The 22,090-nt window shown below is 45.5% G+C and overlaps 1 protein-coding gene across 1 annotated transcript in view; it reads left to right on the forward strand.

The window, feature by feature from the left end:
* The window catches only part of LOC311127330 (ribitol-5-phosphate transferase FKTN-like), a 34,394-nt gene extending 13,991 nt beyond the window's left edge, over nt 1–20,403 (forward strand). Inside the window, exons 8-10 of the mRNA XM_084159150.1 lie at nt 7,187–7,320; nt 14,073–14,197; nt 16,109–20,403. Of these exons, the coding sequence (XP_084015276.1) occupies nt 7,187–7,320; nt 14,073–14,197; nt 16,109–16,322 (473 nt within the window). The 3' untranslated portion in view covers nt 16,323–20,403. The remainder of the gene's footprint in view (nt 1–7,186; nt 7,321–14,072; nt 14,198–16,108) is intronic.
* Nucleotides 20,404–22,090: the final 1,687 nt, after the last annotated feature.

The raw sequence follows: 22,090 nt of genomic DNA on the forward strand, positions 1-22,090 counted from the left end.
TACAGTATCACTCCCTTCAGTATCATTACCTACAGTATCACTCCCTACAGTATCACTCCCTACAGTATCATTACCTACAGTATCACTCCCTACAGTATCACTCCCTACAGTATCACTCCCTACAGTATCACTCCCTACAGTATCATTACCTGCAGTATCTCTCCCTACAGTATCACTCCCTACAGTATCACTCCCTACAGTATCATTACCTACAGTATCACTCCCTACAATATCATTACCTACAGTATCACTCCCTACAATATCATTACCTACAGTATCACTCCCTACAGTATCACTCCCTACAGTATCTCTCCCTACAGTATCATTACCTACAGTATCTCTCCCTACAATATCATTACCTGCAGTATCACTCCCTACAGTATCTCTCCCTACAGTATCATTACCTACAGTATCTCTCCCTACAATATCATTACCTACAGTATCACTCCCTACAGTATCACTCCCTACAGTATCATTACCTACAGTATCACTCCCTACAGTATCACTCCCTACAGTATCACTCCCTACAGTATCACTCCCTACAGTATTACTCCCTACAGTATCACTCCCTACAGTATCATTACCTACAGTATCACTCCCTACAGTATCACTCCCTACAGTATCACTCCCTACAGTATCTCTCCCTACAGTATCATTACCTACAGTATCTCTCCCTACAATATCATTACCTGCAGTATCACTCCCTACAGTATCTCTCCCTACAGTATCACTCCCTACAGTATCACTCCCTACAGTATCACTCCCTACAGTATCTCTCCCTACAGTATCACTCCCTACAGTATCACTCCCTACAGTATCATTACCTACAGTATCACTCCCTACAGTATCACTCCCTACAGTATCACTCCCTACAGTATCATTACCTACAGTATCATTACCTACAGTATCACTCCCTACAGTATCACTCCCTACAGTATCATTACCTACAGTATCACTCCCTACAGTATCTCTCCCTACAGTATCACTCCCTACAGTATCATTACCTACAGTATCATTACCTACAGTATCTCTCCCTACAGTATCATTACCTACAGTATCACTTCCTACAGTATCACTCCCTACAGTATCACTCCCTACAGTATCACTCCCTACAGTATCACTCCCTTCAGTATCATTACCTACAGTATCACTCCCTACAGTATCACTCCCTACAGTATCATTACCTACAGTATCACTCCCTACAGTATCACTCCCTACAGTATCACTCCCTACAGTATCATTACCTACAGTATCACTCCCTACAGTATCACTCCCTACAGTATCACTCCCTACAGTATCATTACCTACAGTATCATTACCTACAGTATCACTCCCTACAGTATCACTCCCTACAGTATCACTCCCTACAGTATCACTCCCTACAGTATCACTCCCTACAGTATCATTACCTACAGTATCACTCCCTACAGTATCACTCCCTACAGTATTACTCCCTACAGTATCACTCCCTACAGTATCACTCCCTACAGTATCATTACCTACAGTATCACTCCCTACAGTATCACTCCCTACAGTATCACTCCCTACAGTATCACTCCCTACAGTATCATTACCTACAGTATCATTACCTACAGTATCACTCCCTACAGTATCACTCCCTACAGTATCATTACCTACAGTATCCCTACCTACAGTATCATTACCTACAGTATCATTACCTACAGTATCACTCCCTACAGTATCTCTCCCTACAGTATCACTCCCTACAGTATCATTACCTACAGTATCCCTACCTACAGTATCACTCCCTACAGTATCATTACCTACAGTATCACTCCCTACAGTATCACTCCCTACAGTATCCCTACCTACAGTATCACTCCCTACAGTATCATTACCTACAGTATCACTCCCTACAGTATCACTCCCTACAGTATCTCTCCCTACAGTATCATTACCTACAGTATTACTCCCTACAGTATCCCTACCTACAGTATCACTCCCTACAGTATCATTACCTACAGTATCACTCCCTACAATATCACTCCCTACAGTATCTCTCCCTACAGTATCACTCCCTACAGTATCACTCCCTACAGTATCATTACCTACAGTATCACTCCCTACAGTATCACTCCCTACAGTATCATTACCTACAGTATCATTACCTACAGTATCACTCCCTACAGTATCCCTACCTACAGTATCACTCCCTACAGTATCATTACCTACAGTATCACTCCCTACAGTATCACTCCCTACAGTATCACTCCCTACAGTATCATTACCTACAGTATCACTCCCTACAGTATCATTACCTGCAGTATCTCTCCCTACAGTATCACTCCCTACAGTATCACTCCCTACAGTATCATTACCTGCAGTATCACTCCCTACAGTATCCTCCCTACAGTATCACTCCCTACAGTATCTCTCCCTACAGTATCTCTCCCTACAGTATCATTACCTACAGTATCACTCCCTACAGTATCACTCCCTACAGTATCACTCCCTACAGTATCACTCCCTACAGTATCACTCCCTACAGTATCACTCCCTACAGTATCATTACCTACAGTATCACTCCCTACAGTATCACTCCCTACAGTATTACTCCCTACAGTATCACTCCCTACAGTATCACTCCCTACAGTATCATTACCTACAGTATCACTCCCTACAGTATCACTCCCTACAGTATCACTCCCTACAGTATCACTCCCTACAGTATCACTCCCTACAGTATCATTACCTACAGTATCATTACCTACAGTATCACTCCCTACAGTATCACTCCCTACAGTATCATTACCTACAGTATCCCTACCTACAGTATCATTACCTACAGTATCATTACCTACAGTATCACTCCCTACAGTATCTCTCCCTACAGTATCACTCCCTACAGTATCATTACCTACAGTATCCCTACCTACAGTATCACTCCCTACAGTATCATTACCTACAGTATCACTCCCTACAGTATCACTCCCTACAGTATCCCTACCTACAGTATCACTCCCTACAGTATCATTACCTACAGTATCACTCCCTACAGTATCACTCCCTACAGTATCTCTCCCTACAGTATCATTACCTACAGTATTACTCCCTACAGTATCCCTACCTACAGTATCATTCCCTACAGTATCATTACCTACAGTATCACTCCCTACAATATCACTCCTTACAGTATCTCTCCCTACAGTATCACTCCCTACAGTATCACTCCCTACAGTATCATTACCTACAGTATCACTCCCTACAGTATCACTCCCTACAGTATCATTACCTACAGTATCATTACCTACAGTATCACTCCCTACAGTATCCCTACCTACAGTATCACTCCCTACAGTATCATTACCTACAGTATCACTCCCTACAGTATCACTCCCTACAGTATCACTCCCTACAGTATCATTACCTACAGTATCACTCCCTACAGTATCATTACCTGCAGTATCACTCCCTACAGTATCACTCCCTACAGTATCATTACCTGCAGTATCACTCCCTACAGTATCCTCCCTACAGTATCACTCCCTACAGTATCTCTCCCTACAGTATCTCTCCCTACAGTATCATTACCTACAGTATCTCTCTCTACAGTATCTCTCCCTTCAGTATCTCTCCCTACAGTATCATTACCTACAGTATCACTCCCTACAGTATCTCTCCCTACAGTATCACTCCCTACAGTATCATTACCTACAGTATCACTCCCTACAGTATCACTCCCTACAGTATCACTCCCTACAGTATCATTACCTACAGTATCACTCCCTACAGTATCACTCCCTACAGTATCACTCCCTACAGTATCATTACCTGCAGTATCTCTCCCTACAGTATCACTCCCTACAGTATCACTCCCTACAGTATCATTACCTGCAGTATCACTCCCTACAGTATCCTCCCTACAGTATCACTCCCTACAGTATCACTCCCTACAGTATCATTACCTGCAGTATCTCTCCCTACAGTATCACTCCCTACAGTATCACTCCCTACAGTATCATTACCTGCAGTATCACTCCCTACAGTATCCTCCCTACAGTATCACTCCCTACAGTATCTCTCCCTACAGTATCTCTCCCTACAGTATCATTACCTACAGTATCTCTCTCTACAGTATCTCTCCCTTCAGTATCTCTCCCTACAGTATCTCTCCCTACAGTATCACTCCCTACAATATCATTCCCTACAGTATCACTCCCTACAGTATTACTCCCTACAGTATCATTACCTACATTATCACTCCCTACAGTATCATTACCTGCAGTATCACTCCCTGCAGTATCATTACCTGCAGTATCACTCCCTACAGTATCACTCCCTACAGTATCACTCCCTACAGTATCATTACCTACAGTATCACTCCCTACAGTATCACTCCCTACAGTATCACTCCCTACAGTATCACTCCCTACAGTATCTCTCCCTACAGTATCATTACCTACAGTATCACTCCCTACAATATCATTACCTACAGTATCACTCCCTGCAGTATCACTCCCTACAGTATCACTCCCTACAGTATCATTACCTACAGTATCACTCCCTACAGTATCACTCCCTACAATATCATTACCTACAGTATCACTCCCTGCAGTATCACTCCCTACAGTATCCCTCCCTACAGTATCTCTCCCTACAGTATCACTCCCTGCAGTATCATTACCTGCAGTATCACTCCCTACAGTATCACTCCCTACAGTATCACTCCCTACAGTATCATTACCTACAGTATCACTCCCTACAGTATCACTCCCTACAATATCATTACCTACAGTATCACTCCCTGCAGTATCACTCCCTACAGTATCACTCCCTACAGTATCCTCCCTACAGTATCCTCCCTACAGTATCACTCCCTACAGTATCATTACCTACAGTATCACTCCCTACAGTATCACTCCCTACAGTATCATTACCTACAGTATCACTCCCTACAGTATCACTCCCTACAGTATCCTCCCTACAGTATCACTCCCTACAGTATCACTCCCTGCAGTATCACTCCCTACAGTATCACTCCCTACAGTATCATTACCTACAGTATCCTCCCTACAGTATCACTCCCTGCAGTATCATTACCTACAGTATCCTCCCTACAGTATCACTCCCTACAGTATCACTCCCTACAGTATCCTCCCTACAGTATCACTCCCTACAGTATCACTCCCTGCAGTATCACTCCCTACAGTATCACTCCCTACAGTATCATTACCTACAGTATCCTCCCTGCAGTATCACTCCCTACAGTATCACTCCCTACAGTATCTCTCCCTACAGTATCCTCCCTACAGTATCACTCCCTACAGTATCTCTCCCTACAGTATCACTCCCTACAGTATCACTCCCTACAGTATCACTCCCTACAGTATCACTCCCTACAGTATCCTCCCTACAGTATCATTACCTACAGTATCCTCCCTACAGTATCATTACCTACAGTATCACTCCCTACAGTATCACTCCCTACAGTATCACTCCCTACAGTATCTTTCCCTACAGTATCATTACCTACAGTATCACTCCCTACAGTATCTCTCTCTACAGTATCATTACCTACAGTATCCTCCCTACAGTATCATTACCTACAGTATCATTACCTACAGTATCTCTCCCTACAGTATCATTACCTACAGTATCCTCCCTACAGTATCACTCCCTACAGTATCTCTCCCTACAGTATCTCTCCCTACAGTATCACTCCCTACAGTATCACTCCCTACAGTATCTCTCCCTACAGTATCATTACCTACAGTATCACTCCCTACAGTATCACTCCCTACAGTATCTCTCCCTACAGTATCACTCCCTACAGTATCACTCCCTACAGTATCACTCCCTACAGTATCTCTCCCTACAGTATCCTCCCTACAGTATCACTCCCTACAGTATCACTCCCTACAGTATCACTCCCTACAGTATCACTCCCTACAGTATCATTACCTACAGTATCATTACCTACAGTATCACTCCCTACAGTATCACTCCCTACAGTATCACTCCCTACAGTATCCTCCCTACAGTATCTCTCCCTACAGTATCACTCCCTACAGTATCACTCCCTACAGTATCTCTCCCTACAGTATCATTACCTACAGTATCACTCCCTACAGTATCTCTCCCTACAGTATCACTCCCTACAGTATCACTCCCTACAGTATCTCTCCCTACAGTATCATTACCTACAGTATCACTCCCTACAGTATCTCTCCCTACAGTATCACTCCCTACAGTATCACTCCCTACAGTATCTCTCCCTACAGTATCACTCCCTACAGTATCACTCCCTACAGTATCCTCCCTACAGTATCTCTCCCTACAGTATCACTCCCTACAGTATCACTCCCTACAGTATCACTCCCTACAGTATCATTACCTACAGTATCACTCCCTACAGTATCACTCCCTACAGTATCACTCCCTACAGTATCTCTCCCTACAGTATCCTCCCTACAGTATCACTCCCTACAGTATCACTCCCTACAGTATCTCTCCCTACAGTATCTCTCCCTACAGTATCACTCCCTACAGTATCACTCCCTACAGTATCACTCCCTACAGTATCACTCCCTACAGTATCTCTCCCTACAGTATCCTCCCTACAGTATCACTCCCTACAGTATCACTCCCTACAGTATCTCTCCCTACAGTATCTCTCCCTACAGTATCACTCCCTACAGTATCACTCCCTACAGTATCACTCCCTACAGTATCACTCCCTACAGTATCCTCCCTACAGTATCACTCCCTACAGTATCATTACCTACAGTATCATTACCTACAGTATCATTACCTACAGTATCTCTCCCTACAGTATCACTCCCTACAGTATCACTCCCTACAGTATCTCTCCCTACAGTATCATTACCTACAGTATTACTCCCTACAGTATCATTACCTACAGTATCTCTCCCTACAGTATCTCTCCCTACAGTATCATTACCTACAGTATCCTCCCTACAGTATCACTCCCTACAGTATCTCTCCCTACAGTATCATTACCTACAGTATCTCTCCCTACAGTATCACTCCCTACAGTATCATTACCTACAGTATCCTCCCTACAGTATCACTCCCTACAGTATCTCTCCCTACAGTATCACTCCCTACAGTATCACTTCCTACAGTATCACTCCCTACAGTATCACTTCCTACAGTATCACTACCTACAGGTTGACATGGCCTTGGTCTCTGCTCCTCTCCTCAGGTTGGTTTCGGCAGTGCAGTATCATTAGCTACAGTAAAGATGTGGACCTGGGCATCTGGATTAAAGACTACAGACATGATATCACTCAAGCTTTTCAAAAGGCTGGCCTTCCGTTAAAACACAAGTTTGGAAAGGTACATTATGTTTCCGATCATAAAAGAGATACTATTAGAAAGATCATTTTGGTTCATTTGTGTGTTCCAAATGGCACCCTATTCTATAGTGCACTACTTTTGATCTGGGTCCTGGTCCAAAGTAGTGCACTAAATAGTGAATAGGGTGCCATTTCAGAAGTATCGCCAGTCAATGTGTTGTATCTGGAACTGTCCTTCCAGGGTTAATGGTATCATGTTATGTGTCTCTGTTCATGTGGACAGCCTGGATCTGTCCTTCCAGGGTTAATGGTATCATGTTATGTGTCTCTGTTCAGGTGGACAGCCTGGATCTGTCCTTCCAGGGTTAATGGTATCATGTTATGTGTCTCTGTTCAGGTGGACAGCCTGGATCTGTCCTTCCAGGGTTAATGGTATCATGTTATGTGTCTCTGTTCAGGTGGACAGCCTGGATCTGTCCTTCCAGGGTTAATGGTATCATGTTATGTGTCTCTGTTCAGGTGGACAGCCTGGAACTGTCCTTCCAGGGTTAATGGTATCATGTTATGTGTCTCTGTTCAGGTGGACAGCCTGGATCTGTCCTTCCAGGGTTAATGGTATCATGTTATGTGTCTCTGTTCAGGTGGACAGCCTGGATCTGTCCTTCCAGGGTTAATGGGATCATGTTATGTGTCTCTGTTCAGGTGGACAGCCTGGATCTGTCCTTCCAGGGTTAATGGTATCATGTTATGTGTCTCTGTTCAGGTGGTGGACAGCCTGGATCTGTCCTTCCAGGGTTAATGGTATCATGTTATGTGTCTCTGTTCAGGTGGACAGCCTGGATCTGTCCTTCCAGGGTTAATGGTATCATGTTATGTGTCTCTGTTCAGGTGGACAGCCTGGATCTGTCCTTCCAGGGTTAATGGTATCATGTTATGTGTCTCTGTTCATGTGGACAGCCTGGATCTGTCCTTCCAGGGTTAATGGTATCATGTTATGTGTCTCTGTTCAGGTGGACAGCCTGGATCTGTCCTTCCAGGGTTAATGGTATCATGTTATGTGTCTCTGTTCAGGTGGACAGCCTGGATCTGTCCTTCCAGGGTTAATGGTATCATGTTATGTGTCTCTGTTCAGGTGGACAGCCTGGATCTGTCCTTCCAGGGTTAATGGTATCATGTTATGTGTCTCTGTTCAGGTGGACAGCCTGGATCTGTCCTTCCAGGGTTAATGGTATCATGTTATGTGTCTCTGTTCAGGTGGACAGCCTGGATCTGTCCTTCCAGGGTTAATGGTATCATGTTATGTGTCTCTGTTCAGGTGGACAGCCTGGATCTGTCCTTCCAGGGTTAATGGTATCATGTTATGTGTCTCTGTTCAGGTGGACAGCCTGGAACTGTCCTTCCAGGGTTAATGGTATCATGTTATGTGTCTCTGTTCAGGTGGACAGCCTGGATCTGTCCTTCCAGGGTTAATGGTATCATGTTATGTGTCTCTGTTCAGGTGGACAGCCTGGATCTGTCCTTCCAGGGTTAATGGTATCATGTTATGTCTCTGTTCAGGTGGACAGCCTGGATCTGTCCTTCCAGGGTTAATGGTATCATGTTATGTGTCTCTGTTCAGGTGGACAGCCTGGATCTGTCCTTCCAGGGTTAATGGTATCATGTTATGTGTCTCTGTTCAGGTGGACAGCCTGGATCTGTCCTTCCAGGGTTAATGGTATCATGTTATGTGTCTCTGTTCAGGTGGACAGCCTGGATCTGTCCTTCCAGGGTTAATGGTATCATGTTATGTGTCTCTGTTCAGGTGGACAGCCTGGATCTGTCCTTCCAGGGTTAATGGTATCATGTTATGTGTCTCTGTTCAGGTGGACAGCCTGGATCTGTCCTTCCAGGGTTAATGGTATCATGTTATGTGTCTCTGTTCAGGTGGACAGCCTGGATCTGTCCTTCCAGGGTTAATGGTATCATGTTATGTGTCTCTGTTCAGGTGGACAGCCTGGATCTGTCCTTCCAGGGTTAATGGTATCATGTTATGTGTCTCTGTTCAGGTGGACAGCCTGGATCTGTCCTTCCAGGGTTAATGGTATCATGTTATGTGTCTCTGTTCAGGTGGACAGCCTGGATCTGTCCTTCCAGGGTTAATGGTATCATGTTATGTGTCTCTGTTCAGGTGGACAGCCTGGATCTGTCCTTCCAGGGTTAATGGTATCATGTTATGTGTCTCTGTTCAGGTGGACAGCCTGGATCTGTCCTTCCAGGGTTAATGGTATCATGTTATGTCTCTGTTCAGGTGGACAGCCTGGATCTGTCCTTCCAGGGTTAATGGTATCATGTTATGTGTCTCTGTTCAGGTGGACAGCCTGGATCTGTCCTTCCAGGGTTAATGGTATCATGTTATGTGTCTCTGTTCAGGTGGACAGCCTGGATCTGTCCTTCCAGGGTTAATGGTATCATGTTATGTGTCTCTGTTCAGGTGGACAGCCTGGATCTGTCCTTCCAGGGTTAATGGTATCATGTTATGTGTCTCTGTTCAGGTGGACAGCCTGGATCTGTCCTTCCAGGGTTAATGGTATCATGTTATGTGTCTGTTCAGGTGGACAGCCTGGATCTGTCCTTCCAGGGTTAATGGTATCATGTTATGTGTCTGTTCAGGTGGACAGCCTGGATCTGTCCTTCCAGGGTTAATGGTATCATGTTATGTGTCTCTGTTCAGGTGGACAGCCTGGATCTGTCCTTCCAGGGTTAATGGTATCATGTTATGTGTCTCTGTTCAGGTGGACAGCCTGGATCTGTCCTTCCAGGGTTAATGGTATCATGTTATGTGTCTCTGTTCAGGTGGACAGCCTGGATCTGTCCTTCCAGGGTTAATGGTATCATGTTATGTGTCTCTGTTCAGGTGGACAGCCTGGATCTGTCCTTCCAGGGTTAATGGTATCATGTTATGTGTCTCTGTTCAGGTGGACAGCCTGGATCTGTCCTTCCAGGGTTAATGTTATCATGTTATGTGTCTCTGTTCAGGTGGACAGCCTGGATCTGTCCTTCCAGGGTTAATGGTATCATGTTATGTGTCTCTGTTCAGGTGGACAGCCTGGAACTGTCCTTCCAGGGTTAATGGTATCATGTTATGTGTCTCTGTTCAGGTGGACAGCCTGGATCTGTCCTTCCAGGGTTAATGGTATCATGTTATGTGTCTCTGTTCAGGTGGACAGCCTGGATCTGTCCTTCCAGGGTTAATGGTATCATGTTATGTGTCTCTGTTCAGGTGGACAGCCTGGAACTGTCCTTCCAGGGTTAATGGTATCATGTTATGTGTCTCTGTTCAGGTGGACAGCCTGGATCTGTCCTTCCAGGGTTAATGGTATCATGTTATGTGTCTCTGTTCAGGTGGACAGCCTGGATCTGTCCTTCCAGGGTTAATGGTATCATGTTATGTGTCTCTGTTCAGGTGGACAGCCTGGATCTGTCCTTCCAGGGTTAATGGTATCATGTTATGTGTCTCTGTTCAGGTGGACAGCCTGGATCTGTCCTTCCAGGGTTAATGGTATCATGTTATGTGTCTCTGTTCAGGTGGACAGCCTGGATCTGTCCTTCCAGGGTTAATGGTATCATGTTATGTGTCTCTGTTCAGGTGGACAGCCTGGATCTGTCCTTCCAGGGTTAATGGTATCATGTTATGTGTCTCTGTTCAGGTGGACAGCCTGGATCTGTCCTTCCAGGGTTAATGGTATCATGTTATGTGTCTCTGTTCAGGTGGACAGCCTGGATCTGTCCTTCCAGGGTTAATGGTATCATGTTATGTGTCTCTGTTCAGGTGGACAGTCTGGATCTGTCCTTCCAGGGTTAATGGTATCATGTTATGTGTCTCTGTTCAGGTGGACAGCCTGGATCTGTCCTTCCAGGGTTAATGGTATCATGTTATGTGTCTCTGTTCAGGTGGACAGCCTGGAACTGTCCTTCCAGGGTTAATGGTATCATGTTATGTGTCTCTGTTCAGGTGGACAGCCTGGATCTGTCCTTCCAGGGTTAATGGTATCATGTTATGTGTCTCTGTTCAGGTGGACAGCCTGGATCTGTCCTTCCAGGGTTAATGGTATCATGTTATGTCTCTGTTCAGGTGGACAGCCTGGATCTGTCCTTCCAGGGTTAATGGTATCATGTTATGTGTCTCTGTTCAGGTGGACAGCCTGGATCTGTCCTTCCAGGGTTAATGGTATCATGTTATGTGTCTCTGTTCAGGTGGACAGCCTGGATCTGTCCTTCCAGGGTTAATGGTATCATGTTATGTGTCTCTGTTCAGGTGGACAGCCTGGATCTGTCCTTCCAGGGTTAATGGTATCATGTTATGTGTCTCTGTTCAGGTGGACAGCCTGGATCTGTCCTTCCAGGGTTAATGGTATCATGTTATGTGTCTCTGTTCAGGTGGACAGCCTGGATCTGTCCTTCCAGGGTTAATGGTATCATGTTATGTGTCTCTGTTCAGGTGGACAGCCTGGATCTGTCCTTCCAGGGTTAATGGTATCATGTTATGTGTCTCTGTTCAGGTGGACAGCCTGGATCTGTCCTTCCAGGGTTAATGGTATCATGTTATGTGTCTCTGTTCAGGTGGACAGCCTGGATCTGTCCTTCCAGGGTTAATGGTATCATGTTATGTGTCTCTGTTCAGGTGGACAGCCTGGATCTGTCCTTCCAGGGTTAATGGTATCATGTTATGTGTCTCTGTTCAGGTGGACAGCCTGGATCTGTCCTTCCAGGGTTAATGGTATCATGTTATGTGTCTCTGTTCAGGTGGACAGCCTGGATCTGTCCTTCCAGGGTTAATGGTATCATGTTATGTCTCTGTTCAGGTGGACAGCCTGGATCTGTCCTTCCAGGGTTAATGGTATCATGTTATGTGTCTCTGTTCAGGTGGACAGCCTGGATCTGTCCTTCCAGGGTTAATGGTATCATGTTATGTGTCTCTGTTCAGGTGGACAGCCTGGATCTGTCCTTCCAGGGTTAATGGTATCATGTTATGTGTCTCTGTTCAGGTGGACAGCCTGGATCTGTCCTTCCAGGGTTAATGGTATCATGTTATGTGTCTCTGTTCAGGTGGACAGCCTGGATCTGTCCTTCCAGGGTTAATGGTATCATGTTATGTGTCTGTTCAGGTGGACAGCCTGGATCTGTCCTTCCAGGGTTAATGGTATCATGTTATGTGTCTGTTCAGGTGGACAGCCTGGATCTGTCCTTCCAGGGTTAATGGTATCATGTTATGTGTCTCTGTTCAGGTGGACAGCCTGGATCTGTCCTTCCAGGGTTAATGGTATCATGTTATGTGTCTCTGTTCAGGTGGACAGCCTGGATCTGTCCTTCCAGGGTTAATGGTATCATGTTATGTGTCTCTGTTCAGGTGGACAGCCTGGATCTGTCCTTCCAGGGTTAATGGTATCATGTTATGTGTCTCTGTTCAGGTGGACAGCCTGGATCTGTCCTTCCAGGGTTAATGGTATCATGTTATGTGTCTCTGTTCAGGTGGACAGCCTGGATCTGTCCTTCCAGGGTTAATGGTATCATGTTATGTGTCTCTGTTCAGGTGGTGGACAGCCTGGATCTGTCCTTCCAGGGTTAATGGTATCATGTTATGTGTCTCTGTTCAGGTGGACAGCCTGGATCTGTCCTTCCAGGGTTAATGTTATCATGTTATGTGTCTCTGTTCAGGTGGACAGCCTGGATCTGTCCTTCCAGGGTTAATGGTATCATGTTATGTGTCTCTGTTCAGGTGGACAGCCTGGAACTGTCCTTCCAGGGTTAATGGTATCATGTTATGTGTCTCTGTTCAGGTGGACAGCCTGGATCTGTCCTTCCAGGGTTAATGGTATCATGTTATGTGTCTCTGTTCAGGTGGACAGCCTGGATCTGTCCTTCCAGGGTTAATGGTATCATGTTATGTGTCTCTGTTCAGGTGGACAGCCTGGAACTGTCCTTCCAGGGTTAATGGTATCATGTTATGTGTCTCTGTTCAGGTGGACAGCCTGGATCTGTCCTTCCAGGGTTAATGGTATCATGTTATGTGTCTCTGTTCAGGTGGACAGCCTGGATCTGTCCTTCCAGGGTTAATGGTATCATGTTATGTGTCTCTGTTCAGGTGGACAGCCTGGATCTGTCCTTCCAGGGTTAATGGTATCATGTTATGTGTCTCTGTTCAGGTGGACAGCCTGGATCTGTCCTTCCAGGGTTAATGGTATCATGTTATGTGTCTCTGTTCAGGTGGACAGCCTGGATCTGTCCTTCCAGGGTTAATGGTATCATGTTATGTGTCTCTGTTCAGGTGGACAGCCTGGATCTGTCCTTCCAGGGTTAATGGTATCATGTTATGTGTCTCTGTTCAGGTGGACAGCCTGGATCTGTCCTTCCAGGGTTAATGGTATCATGTTATGTGTCTCTGTTCAGGTGGACAGCCTGGATCTGTCCTTCCAGGGTTAATGGTATCATGTTATGTGTCTCTGTTCAGGTGGACAGCCTGGATCTGTCCTTCCAGGGTTAATGGTATCATGTTATGTGTCTCTGTTCAGGTGGACAGCCTGGATCTGTCCTTCCAGGGTTAATGGTATCATGTTATGTGTCTCTGTTCAGGTGGACAGCCTGGATCTGTCCTTCCAGGGTTAATGGTATCATGTTATGTGTCTCTGTTCAGGTGGACAGCCTGGATCTGTCCTTCCAGGGTTAATGGTATCATGTTATGTGTCTCTGTTCAGGTGGACAGCCTGGATCTGTCCTTCCAGGGTTAATGGTATCATGTTATGTGTCTCTGTTCAGGTGGAGGACAGCCTGGAACTGTCCTTCCAGGGCCTGGATGTTAAACTGGACATTTTCTTCTTCTACGAGGAGACTGACGTCGTGTGGAACGGAGGAACCCAAGCTAAGAGTGGGAAGAAATTCAAGTAAGTCTCTGTTTCACTATTACTATACGTTATAAAGCCGAGTCACTGTTGCTTAGTGATAGACTGTAACAAAAACTACAGGTAACACGTTTTCAATCTGTTGACCTTCAGGCTTTTTAAAATTTATTTTTATGTATTTAGAAATGCAATCGCACATCTGAGCTATCTTTGATGCAGGTACCATGGTAACAGTTGAATAACATGAGAAAAAATACGAAACCTGCACACTGCTCCTGCTGGCATCACATCTCTTTATTAAGCTTTACGTATCGGCCTCAAGGCCTTCGTCAGAGTTTCTGATTTGCACCCTTACGTAGACATAGCCCCACCCACATCCGTTCAATGTATCGAATGGGGTCGGAGTCGAGCGAAAATAATCGTGTGTTACCAAATATAACAAGAGGACAGTAAGTGGTGGGTTCTTAAATTCAGCTGGGTCCGATGATAAAACATGCCAGTGTTTTCTTGACAGCATCTCCAACTTTCCACGAGTTCAAAGTATAATGTGGAGGTGAACATTCCAGAATGTTCTTTAGCTCTAGAGGGTCATGTGTTCCCTAATGCCAAATTAAGAACTTTGAACTTGCGCAAAGTGGGAGACTGGTCTCATAGCACGTATAGTCTAGCAACGCAAGGGTTGCGTGTTCAAATCTCATCACAGACAACTTTTGCGTTTTTAGCTAATTAGCAACATTGCAACTACTTGCTACTTTTTTTTAGCTACTTTGCAACGACCTAACCCCTAGAGCTAGCTGATGTTAGCGTTAGCTACCTAGCTAACTTTAGCCACAACAAATTGGAATTCATAACATATCATATGTTTTAGCAAAAAACGTAACATATTGTCCAGATTGCAATTCGTAAACATATCATACGAATTGTAAATTCGTAACATATCGTACAAAATGGATGATGGACATCCACAAATACATACCATACGAAACGTAACATCTCATACTAAATGGAGTGTCTCGGATTTACGTACAGAATAGTACGAAATGCTCTGAGACCACGTTGTATTTACAGTTGTTTTTAAAAATAATTAGCAGTGTTTTTGTCCCAGTTACTAACCAGCGGTTACCAATGCTTCTCCTTCTCCCTCCTGTCAGATACAGTATGTGTTCCCTAAATGTACTCTCTGCAGACCTTCAGGCTTTGTTGAGATGTTTTAGTATATGTTTTTAAAATGTGTAGTAGAGATGCTTTCAAATATGTGGACACCAGCTCGTCGAACATCTCATTCCAAAATCATGGGCATTAATATGGAGTTGGTCCCCCCTTTGCTGCTATAACAGCCTCCACTCTTCTGGGAAGGCTTTCCACTAGATGTTGGAACATTGCTGCAGGGACTTGCTTCCTTTCAGCCACAAGACCATTAGTGAGGTCAGGCACTGATGTTGGGCGAGCTTTACAAAACTCCCGACGAACAGTTCTTGTGCTGACGTTGCTTCCAGAGGCAGTTTGGAACTCGGTAATGAGTGTTGCAACTGAGGACAGCACTCGGCGGTCCCGTTCTGTGAGCTTGTGTGGCCTACCACTTCACGGCTGAGCCGTTGTTGCTCCTAGACGTTCCACTTCACAATATCAACACTTACAGTTGACCGGGGGCAGCTCTAGCAGGGCAGACATTTGACGAACTGACTTGTCGGAAAGGTGGCATCCTATGACGGTGCCACGTTGGAAGTCACTGAGCTCTTCAGTAAAGCCATTCTACTGCCAATGTTTATCTATGGAGATTGCATGGCTGTGGGCTCGATTTTATACACCTGTCAGCCATGGGTGTGGCTGAAATAGCCGAATCCACTAATTTGAAGGGGTGTCCACATACTTGTGTATATTTAGTGTATATTTAAATATGTTTTTGATACCATTCCAGACTTACTAACCAGAGACTCCTACCTGTTCTGTTAGGTATGTGTTCCCTAAGTTTACTCTCTGCTGGTCTGAGCTGATGGACCTCAAGGTGCGGGTCCCATGTGAGACGCTGGACTATGTGTCAGCTAACTACGGCCCCTCCTGGAACACACCTGTAAAGACCTGGGACTGGAAGAGCTCTCCGCCCAACGTGCAGGACAACGGGGTGTGGCCTGTCAGGGACTGGGATGAGGTCATTCAGGTGTACTGACACACTGCTACACCTGTACTGACTAGTACACTACATAATGAGGGCACTGTATGAGATTGCACTACATCAGAGTAGACTACGTTGGAGAGTACACTTAAACCACACGGAAGAAAATGGACTGAAACAGGGATTGACTATCTGGACTGACTGTCTGGACTGTATCTGGACTGACTGTCTGGACTGACTGTCTGGACTGACTATCTGGACTGACTGTCTGGACTGACTATCTGGACTGACTGTCTGGACTGACTATCTGGACTGACTGTCTGGACTGACTATCTGGGCTGACTATCTGGACCGACTGTCTGGACTGACTATCTGGACTGACTGTCTGGACTGACTATCTGGGCTGACTATCTGGACCGACTGTCTGGACTGACTATCTGGACTGACTATCTGGACTGACTATCTGGACTGACTGTCTGGACTGACTATCTGGACCGACTGTCTGGACTGTATCTGGACTGACTGTCTGGACTGACTGTCTGGACTGACTATCTGGACTGACTGTCTGGACTGACTATCTGGACTGACTGTCTGGACTGTATCTGGACTGACTGTCTGGACTGACTGTCTGGACTGACTGTCTGGACTGTATCTGGACTGACTGTCTGGACTGACTGTCTGGACTGACTATCTGGACTGACTGTCTGGACTGACTGTCTGGACTGACTGTCTGGACTGACTGTCTGGACTGACTATCTGGACTGACTGTCTGGACTGACTGTCTGGACTGTATCTGGACTGACTCTCTGGACTGTATCTGGACTGACTCTCTGGACTGACTATCTGGACTGACTGTCTGGACTGACTGTCTGGACTGACTCTCTGGACTGACTATCTGGACCGACTGTCTGGACTGTATCTGGACTGACTGTCTGGACTGACTGTCTGGACTGACTATCTGGACTGACTGTCTGGACTGACTGTCTGGACTGACTGTCTGGACTGACTGTCTGGACTGACTGTCTGGACTGACTATCTGGACTGACTGTCTGGACTGACTGTCTGGACTGTATCTGGACTGACTCTCTGGACTGTATCTGGACTGACTCTCTGGACTGACTATCTGGACTGACTGTCTGGACTGACTGTCTGGACTGACTCTCTGGACTGACTCTCTGGACTGACTATCTGGACTGACTGTCTGGACTGACTATCTGGACCGACTCTCTGGACTGTATCTGGACTGACTCTCTGGACTGACTATCTGGACTGACTCTCTGGACTGACTATCTGGACTGACTGTCTGGACTGACTCTCTGGACCGACTATCTGGACTGACTGTCTGGACTGACTCTCTGGACTGACTCTCTGGACTGACTCTCTGGACTGACTATCTGGACTGACTGTCTGGACTGACTCTCTGGACCGACTATCTGGACTGACTGTCTGGACTGACTCTCTGGACTGACTCTCTGGACTGACTCTCTGGACTGACTATCTGGACTGACTGTCTGGACTGACTATCTGGACCGACTCTCTGGACTGTATCTGGACTGACTCTCTGGACTGACTATCTGGACTGACTCTCTGGACTGACTATCTGGACTGACTGTCTGGACTGACTCTCTGGACCGACTATCTGGACTGACTGTCTGGACTGACTCTCTGGACTGACTCTCTGGACTGACTCTCTGGACTGACTATCTGGACTGACTGTCTGGACTGACTCTCTGGACTGTTTAACTGAACTTTTCAATAAGAAACACTTGTCTTTGTACGTTTTGCTACGGCGTCCTCCATACGACCCTGAGTACACTACTCCGAAGTACACTACACCTGAGTACACTACTCCGAAGTACACTACACCTGAAAACACTACACCAAAGTAGCAACTTTAAAGCCTACTACTAAAGGTTGTGAGATGTGCGTTTTGAACTTACCGTTGACTGTTTGGTTGTAAACTGCAGACCACCCAATACTGGACTCTCGTCATCCTTTGGACTGAAGCAGCTGTCTATTGATATGGAATGTGTGTTCCTTGTTTGAAGTACTGTATTATGTTGACAAAAACATGTCATAGACGTTTGAATAGCTACTGACATGACTTACTACTGACGTGTTGCCCAGTTGGGTAGGCCCAGGGTAAGGCCGTATTACAGCCTTGGTTACTTTGGATAGGCCCAGGGTAAGGCCGTATTACAGCCTTGGTTACTTTGGATAGGCCCAGGGTAAGGCCGTATTACAGCCTTGGTTACTTTGGATAGGCCCAGGGTAAGGCCGTATTACAGCCTTGGTTACTTTGGATAGGCCCAGGGTAAGGCCGTATTACAGCCTTGGTTACTTTGGATAGGCCCAGGGTAAGGCCGTATTACAGCCTTGGTTACTTTGGATAGGCCCAGGGTAAGGCCGTATTACAGCCTTGGTTACTTTGGGTAGGCCCAGGGTAAGGCCGTGTTACAGCCTTGGTTACTTTGGGTAGGCCCAGGGTAAGGCCGTGTTACAGCCTTGGTTACTTTATATCACGTTATTACGGCCTTGGTTACTTGATATCACGTTATTACAGCCTTGGTTACTTGATATCATGTTATTACAGCCTTGGTTACTTGATATCACGTTATTACAGCCTTGGTTACTTGATATCACGTTATTACAGCCTTGGTTACTTGATATCACGTTATTACAGCCTTGGTTACTTGATATCACGTTATTACAGCCTTGGTTACTTGATATCACGTTATTACAGCCTTGGTTACTTGATATCACGTTATTACAGCCTTGGTTACTTGATATCACGTTATTACGGCCTTGGTTACTTGATATCATGTTATTACGGCCTTGGTTACTTGATATCACGTTATTACGGCCTTGGTTACTTGATATCACGTTATTACGGCCTTGGTTACTTGATATCACGTTATTACGGCCTTGGTTACTTGATATCATGTTATTACGGCCTTGGTTACTTGATATCACGTTATTACGGCCTTGGTTACTTGATATCACGTTATTACAGCCTTGGTTACTTGATATCACGTTATTACAGCCTTGGTTACTTGATATCACGTTATTACGGCCTTGGTTACTTGATATCACGTTATTACAGCCTTGGTTACTTGATATCACGTTATTATAGCCTTGGTTACTTGATATCACGTTATTACGGCCTTGGTTACTTGATATCACGTTATTACAGCCTTGGTTACTTGATATCACGTTATTACAGCCTTGGTTACTTGATATCATGTTATTACGGCCTTGGTTACTTGATATCACGTTATTACGGCCTTGGTTACTTGATATCACGTTATTACAGCCTTGGTTACTTGATATCACGTTATTACGGCCTTGGTTACTTGATATCACGTTATTACAGCCTTGGTTACTTGATATCACGTTATTACAGCCTTGGTTACTTGATATCACGTTATTACAGCCTTGGTTACTTGATATCACGTTATTACAGCCTTGGTTACTTGATATCACGTTATTACAGCCTTGGTTACTTGATATCATGTTATTACGGCCTTGGTTACTTGATATCACGTTATTACAGCCTTGGTTACTTGATATCACGTTATTACGGCCTTGGTTACTTGATATCACGTTATTACGGCCTTGGTTACTTGATATCACGTTATTACGGCCTTGGTTACTTGATATCACGTTATTACGGCCTTGGTTACTTGATATCACGTTATTACGGCCTTGGTTACTTGATATCACGTTATTACAGCCTTGGTTACTTGATATCACGTTATTACGGCCTTGGTTACTTGATATCACGTTATTACAGCCTTGGTTACTTGATATCACGTTATTATAGCCTTGGTTACTTGATATCACGTTATTACGGCCTTGGTTACTTGATATCACGTTATTACAGCCTTGGTTACTTGATATCACGTTATTACAGCCTTGGTTACTTGATATCATGTTATTACGGCCTTGGTTACTTGACGTGCTAGGTGGTGGTGATGACCACTGACTGAACTTGATTATTGTGTGTGTCCCAAATTGCACCATATTTCCTACATTGGGAGTGGACATTATGTTCACATTGTATATATTTTATGCCTCTTGTGTTTCAGGAATCATTGATTTGCCAACAAATCTTAATAAAGATCCAACTGTCTTACTTTCCTTTGGATTGAGTTTTGTCATCATCGTTGTTGAAGGGAACTATGCTCACGCTAGCCTGAGTGCCAGTATGTTTGTGCTATCATGCCAACTCCTTGTCACTCATTTAGCTTGACAATGACAGCATTGGAGTTATCAAGAGAACAAACAAATCTGGGACCAGGCTATGCTCACCAGCTGACAGCTCCCGATTTCTAAAATGATTAAAAGCTTTGACATGATGGAGACAGGTCAGAAATATGCAGCGTTCCATAGAACAACCACGGACCAGAACCCTAGAATGAAAACACTGTGCGTGGCTCCGCTCTGTATAGTTGGCATATAACAGCACGTGGAACTGTTTCCTGTACTTCATCTCATCTGTGTGTTGCTGCATTTCATGGTTGTAGCAACTTCATAAAAAGGCATTTTTAAGGCTACCTCTTACGCAGTGTGCTGGTTTTCCCTTCGAAACATTCCTGAATGGGAGAGATTATGTAGTCCTGAAATTGCTGGCAGTCTGCCAGTAGTGTTGCCGCAGACCATGTGACAAGTCTTTACAACACCATGTCCGCATCCCAAATGGCACCCTTATTCACTAAATAGTGCACTACTTTTGATGGGCTCTGGTCAAAACTAGTGCACTGTATAGGGAATAGGGTTCCATTTGGGAAGTAGTCTATTCGTCCAGAGGTTCCCAGGACTTCTCCTCAGTCAGTTTTTCCTCATTACCTCACCGTGCCTGCTGTGTTGGTGCTGCCTGCACTGGGCCTGCTGTGTTGGTGCTGCCTGCACTGGGCCTGCTGTGTTGGTGTTGCTGCCTGCACTGGGCCTGCTGTGTTGGTGCTGCTGCCTGCACTGGGCCTGCTGTGTTGGTGCTGCTGCCTGTACTGGGCCTGCTGTGTTGGTGCTGCTGCCTGCACTGGGCCTGCTGTGGTGCTGCTGCCTGCACTGGGCCTGCTGTGGTGCTGCTGCCTGCACTGGGCCTGCTGTGTTGGTGCTGCTGCCTGCACTGGGCCTGCTCCTACTCTGCTCCAGTCCGTGTGTGTCTGGGGGGCAAGGTGCGGATCTGGCCAGCATGAAGATCCTGTCACAGAGGGGTCACCAGATCACTGTGATCGCACACCGTCAGCAACAGTTTCCTCGACGTCGCCGGCTACCGCTTCGAGATCCTCCAGGTTCCCTTCACCGGGCAGGAAGTCAAGGAGTAGACGGATAAGATGCTGAGATACTGGAAATACGACATGCCCAATGGCAATTTAATCCAGTCATCAGTGAAGGTCAAGGCCACGATAGATGTTGGCGTGAGGCAGAAACAGGAAGTCTGCAAAGCGCTGTTATCTGAGCTGCTGGAGAGACTGTGGAGTGAACAGTATGACGTTCTGCCCTCTGACCCCAGCAGTATAGATGGGGAGCTTCTTGCAGAGACTACCCTTCGTCCTCACGATGCGCTTCTTCTTTGGTAACAAACACCATGGAACGACTTTGCAGGCAAATGCCATCACCTCTTTTTTTGATGTCCCAGGCAATGGTTTTGAATACACTGACAAAATGACTTTTGCTCAGCGACTGAAAAACCCTGTTTTGAATATCTCAAGACATCTTGTTCAAAGATCGTGGCAGCAACGAGGTTTTTGGTAAAGATATATAGCTCCATCATATTCAAGAGTCAGTGGTAGCCATACCTTCGGTTTGTTTGACCTTTA

Source organism: Coregonus lavaretus, assembly GCF_964263955.1.
Source record: "Coregonus lavaretus genome assembly, chromosome: 4".
NCBI classification, from domain to species: Eukaryota; Metazoa; Chordata; class Actinopteri; order Salmoniformes; family Salmonidae; genus Coregonus; species Coregonus lavaretus.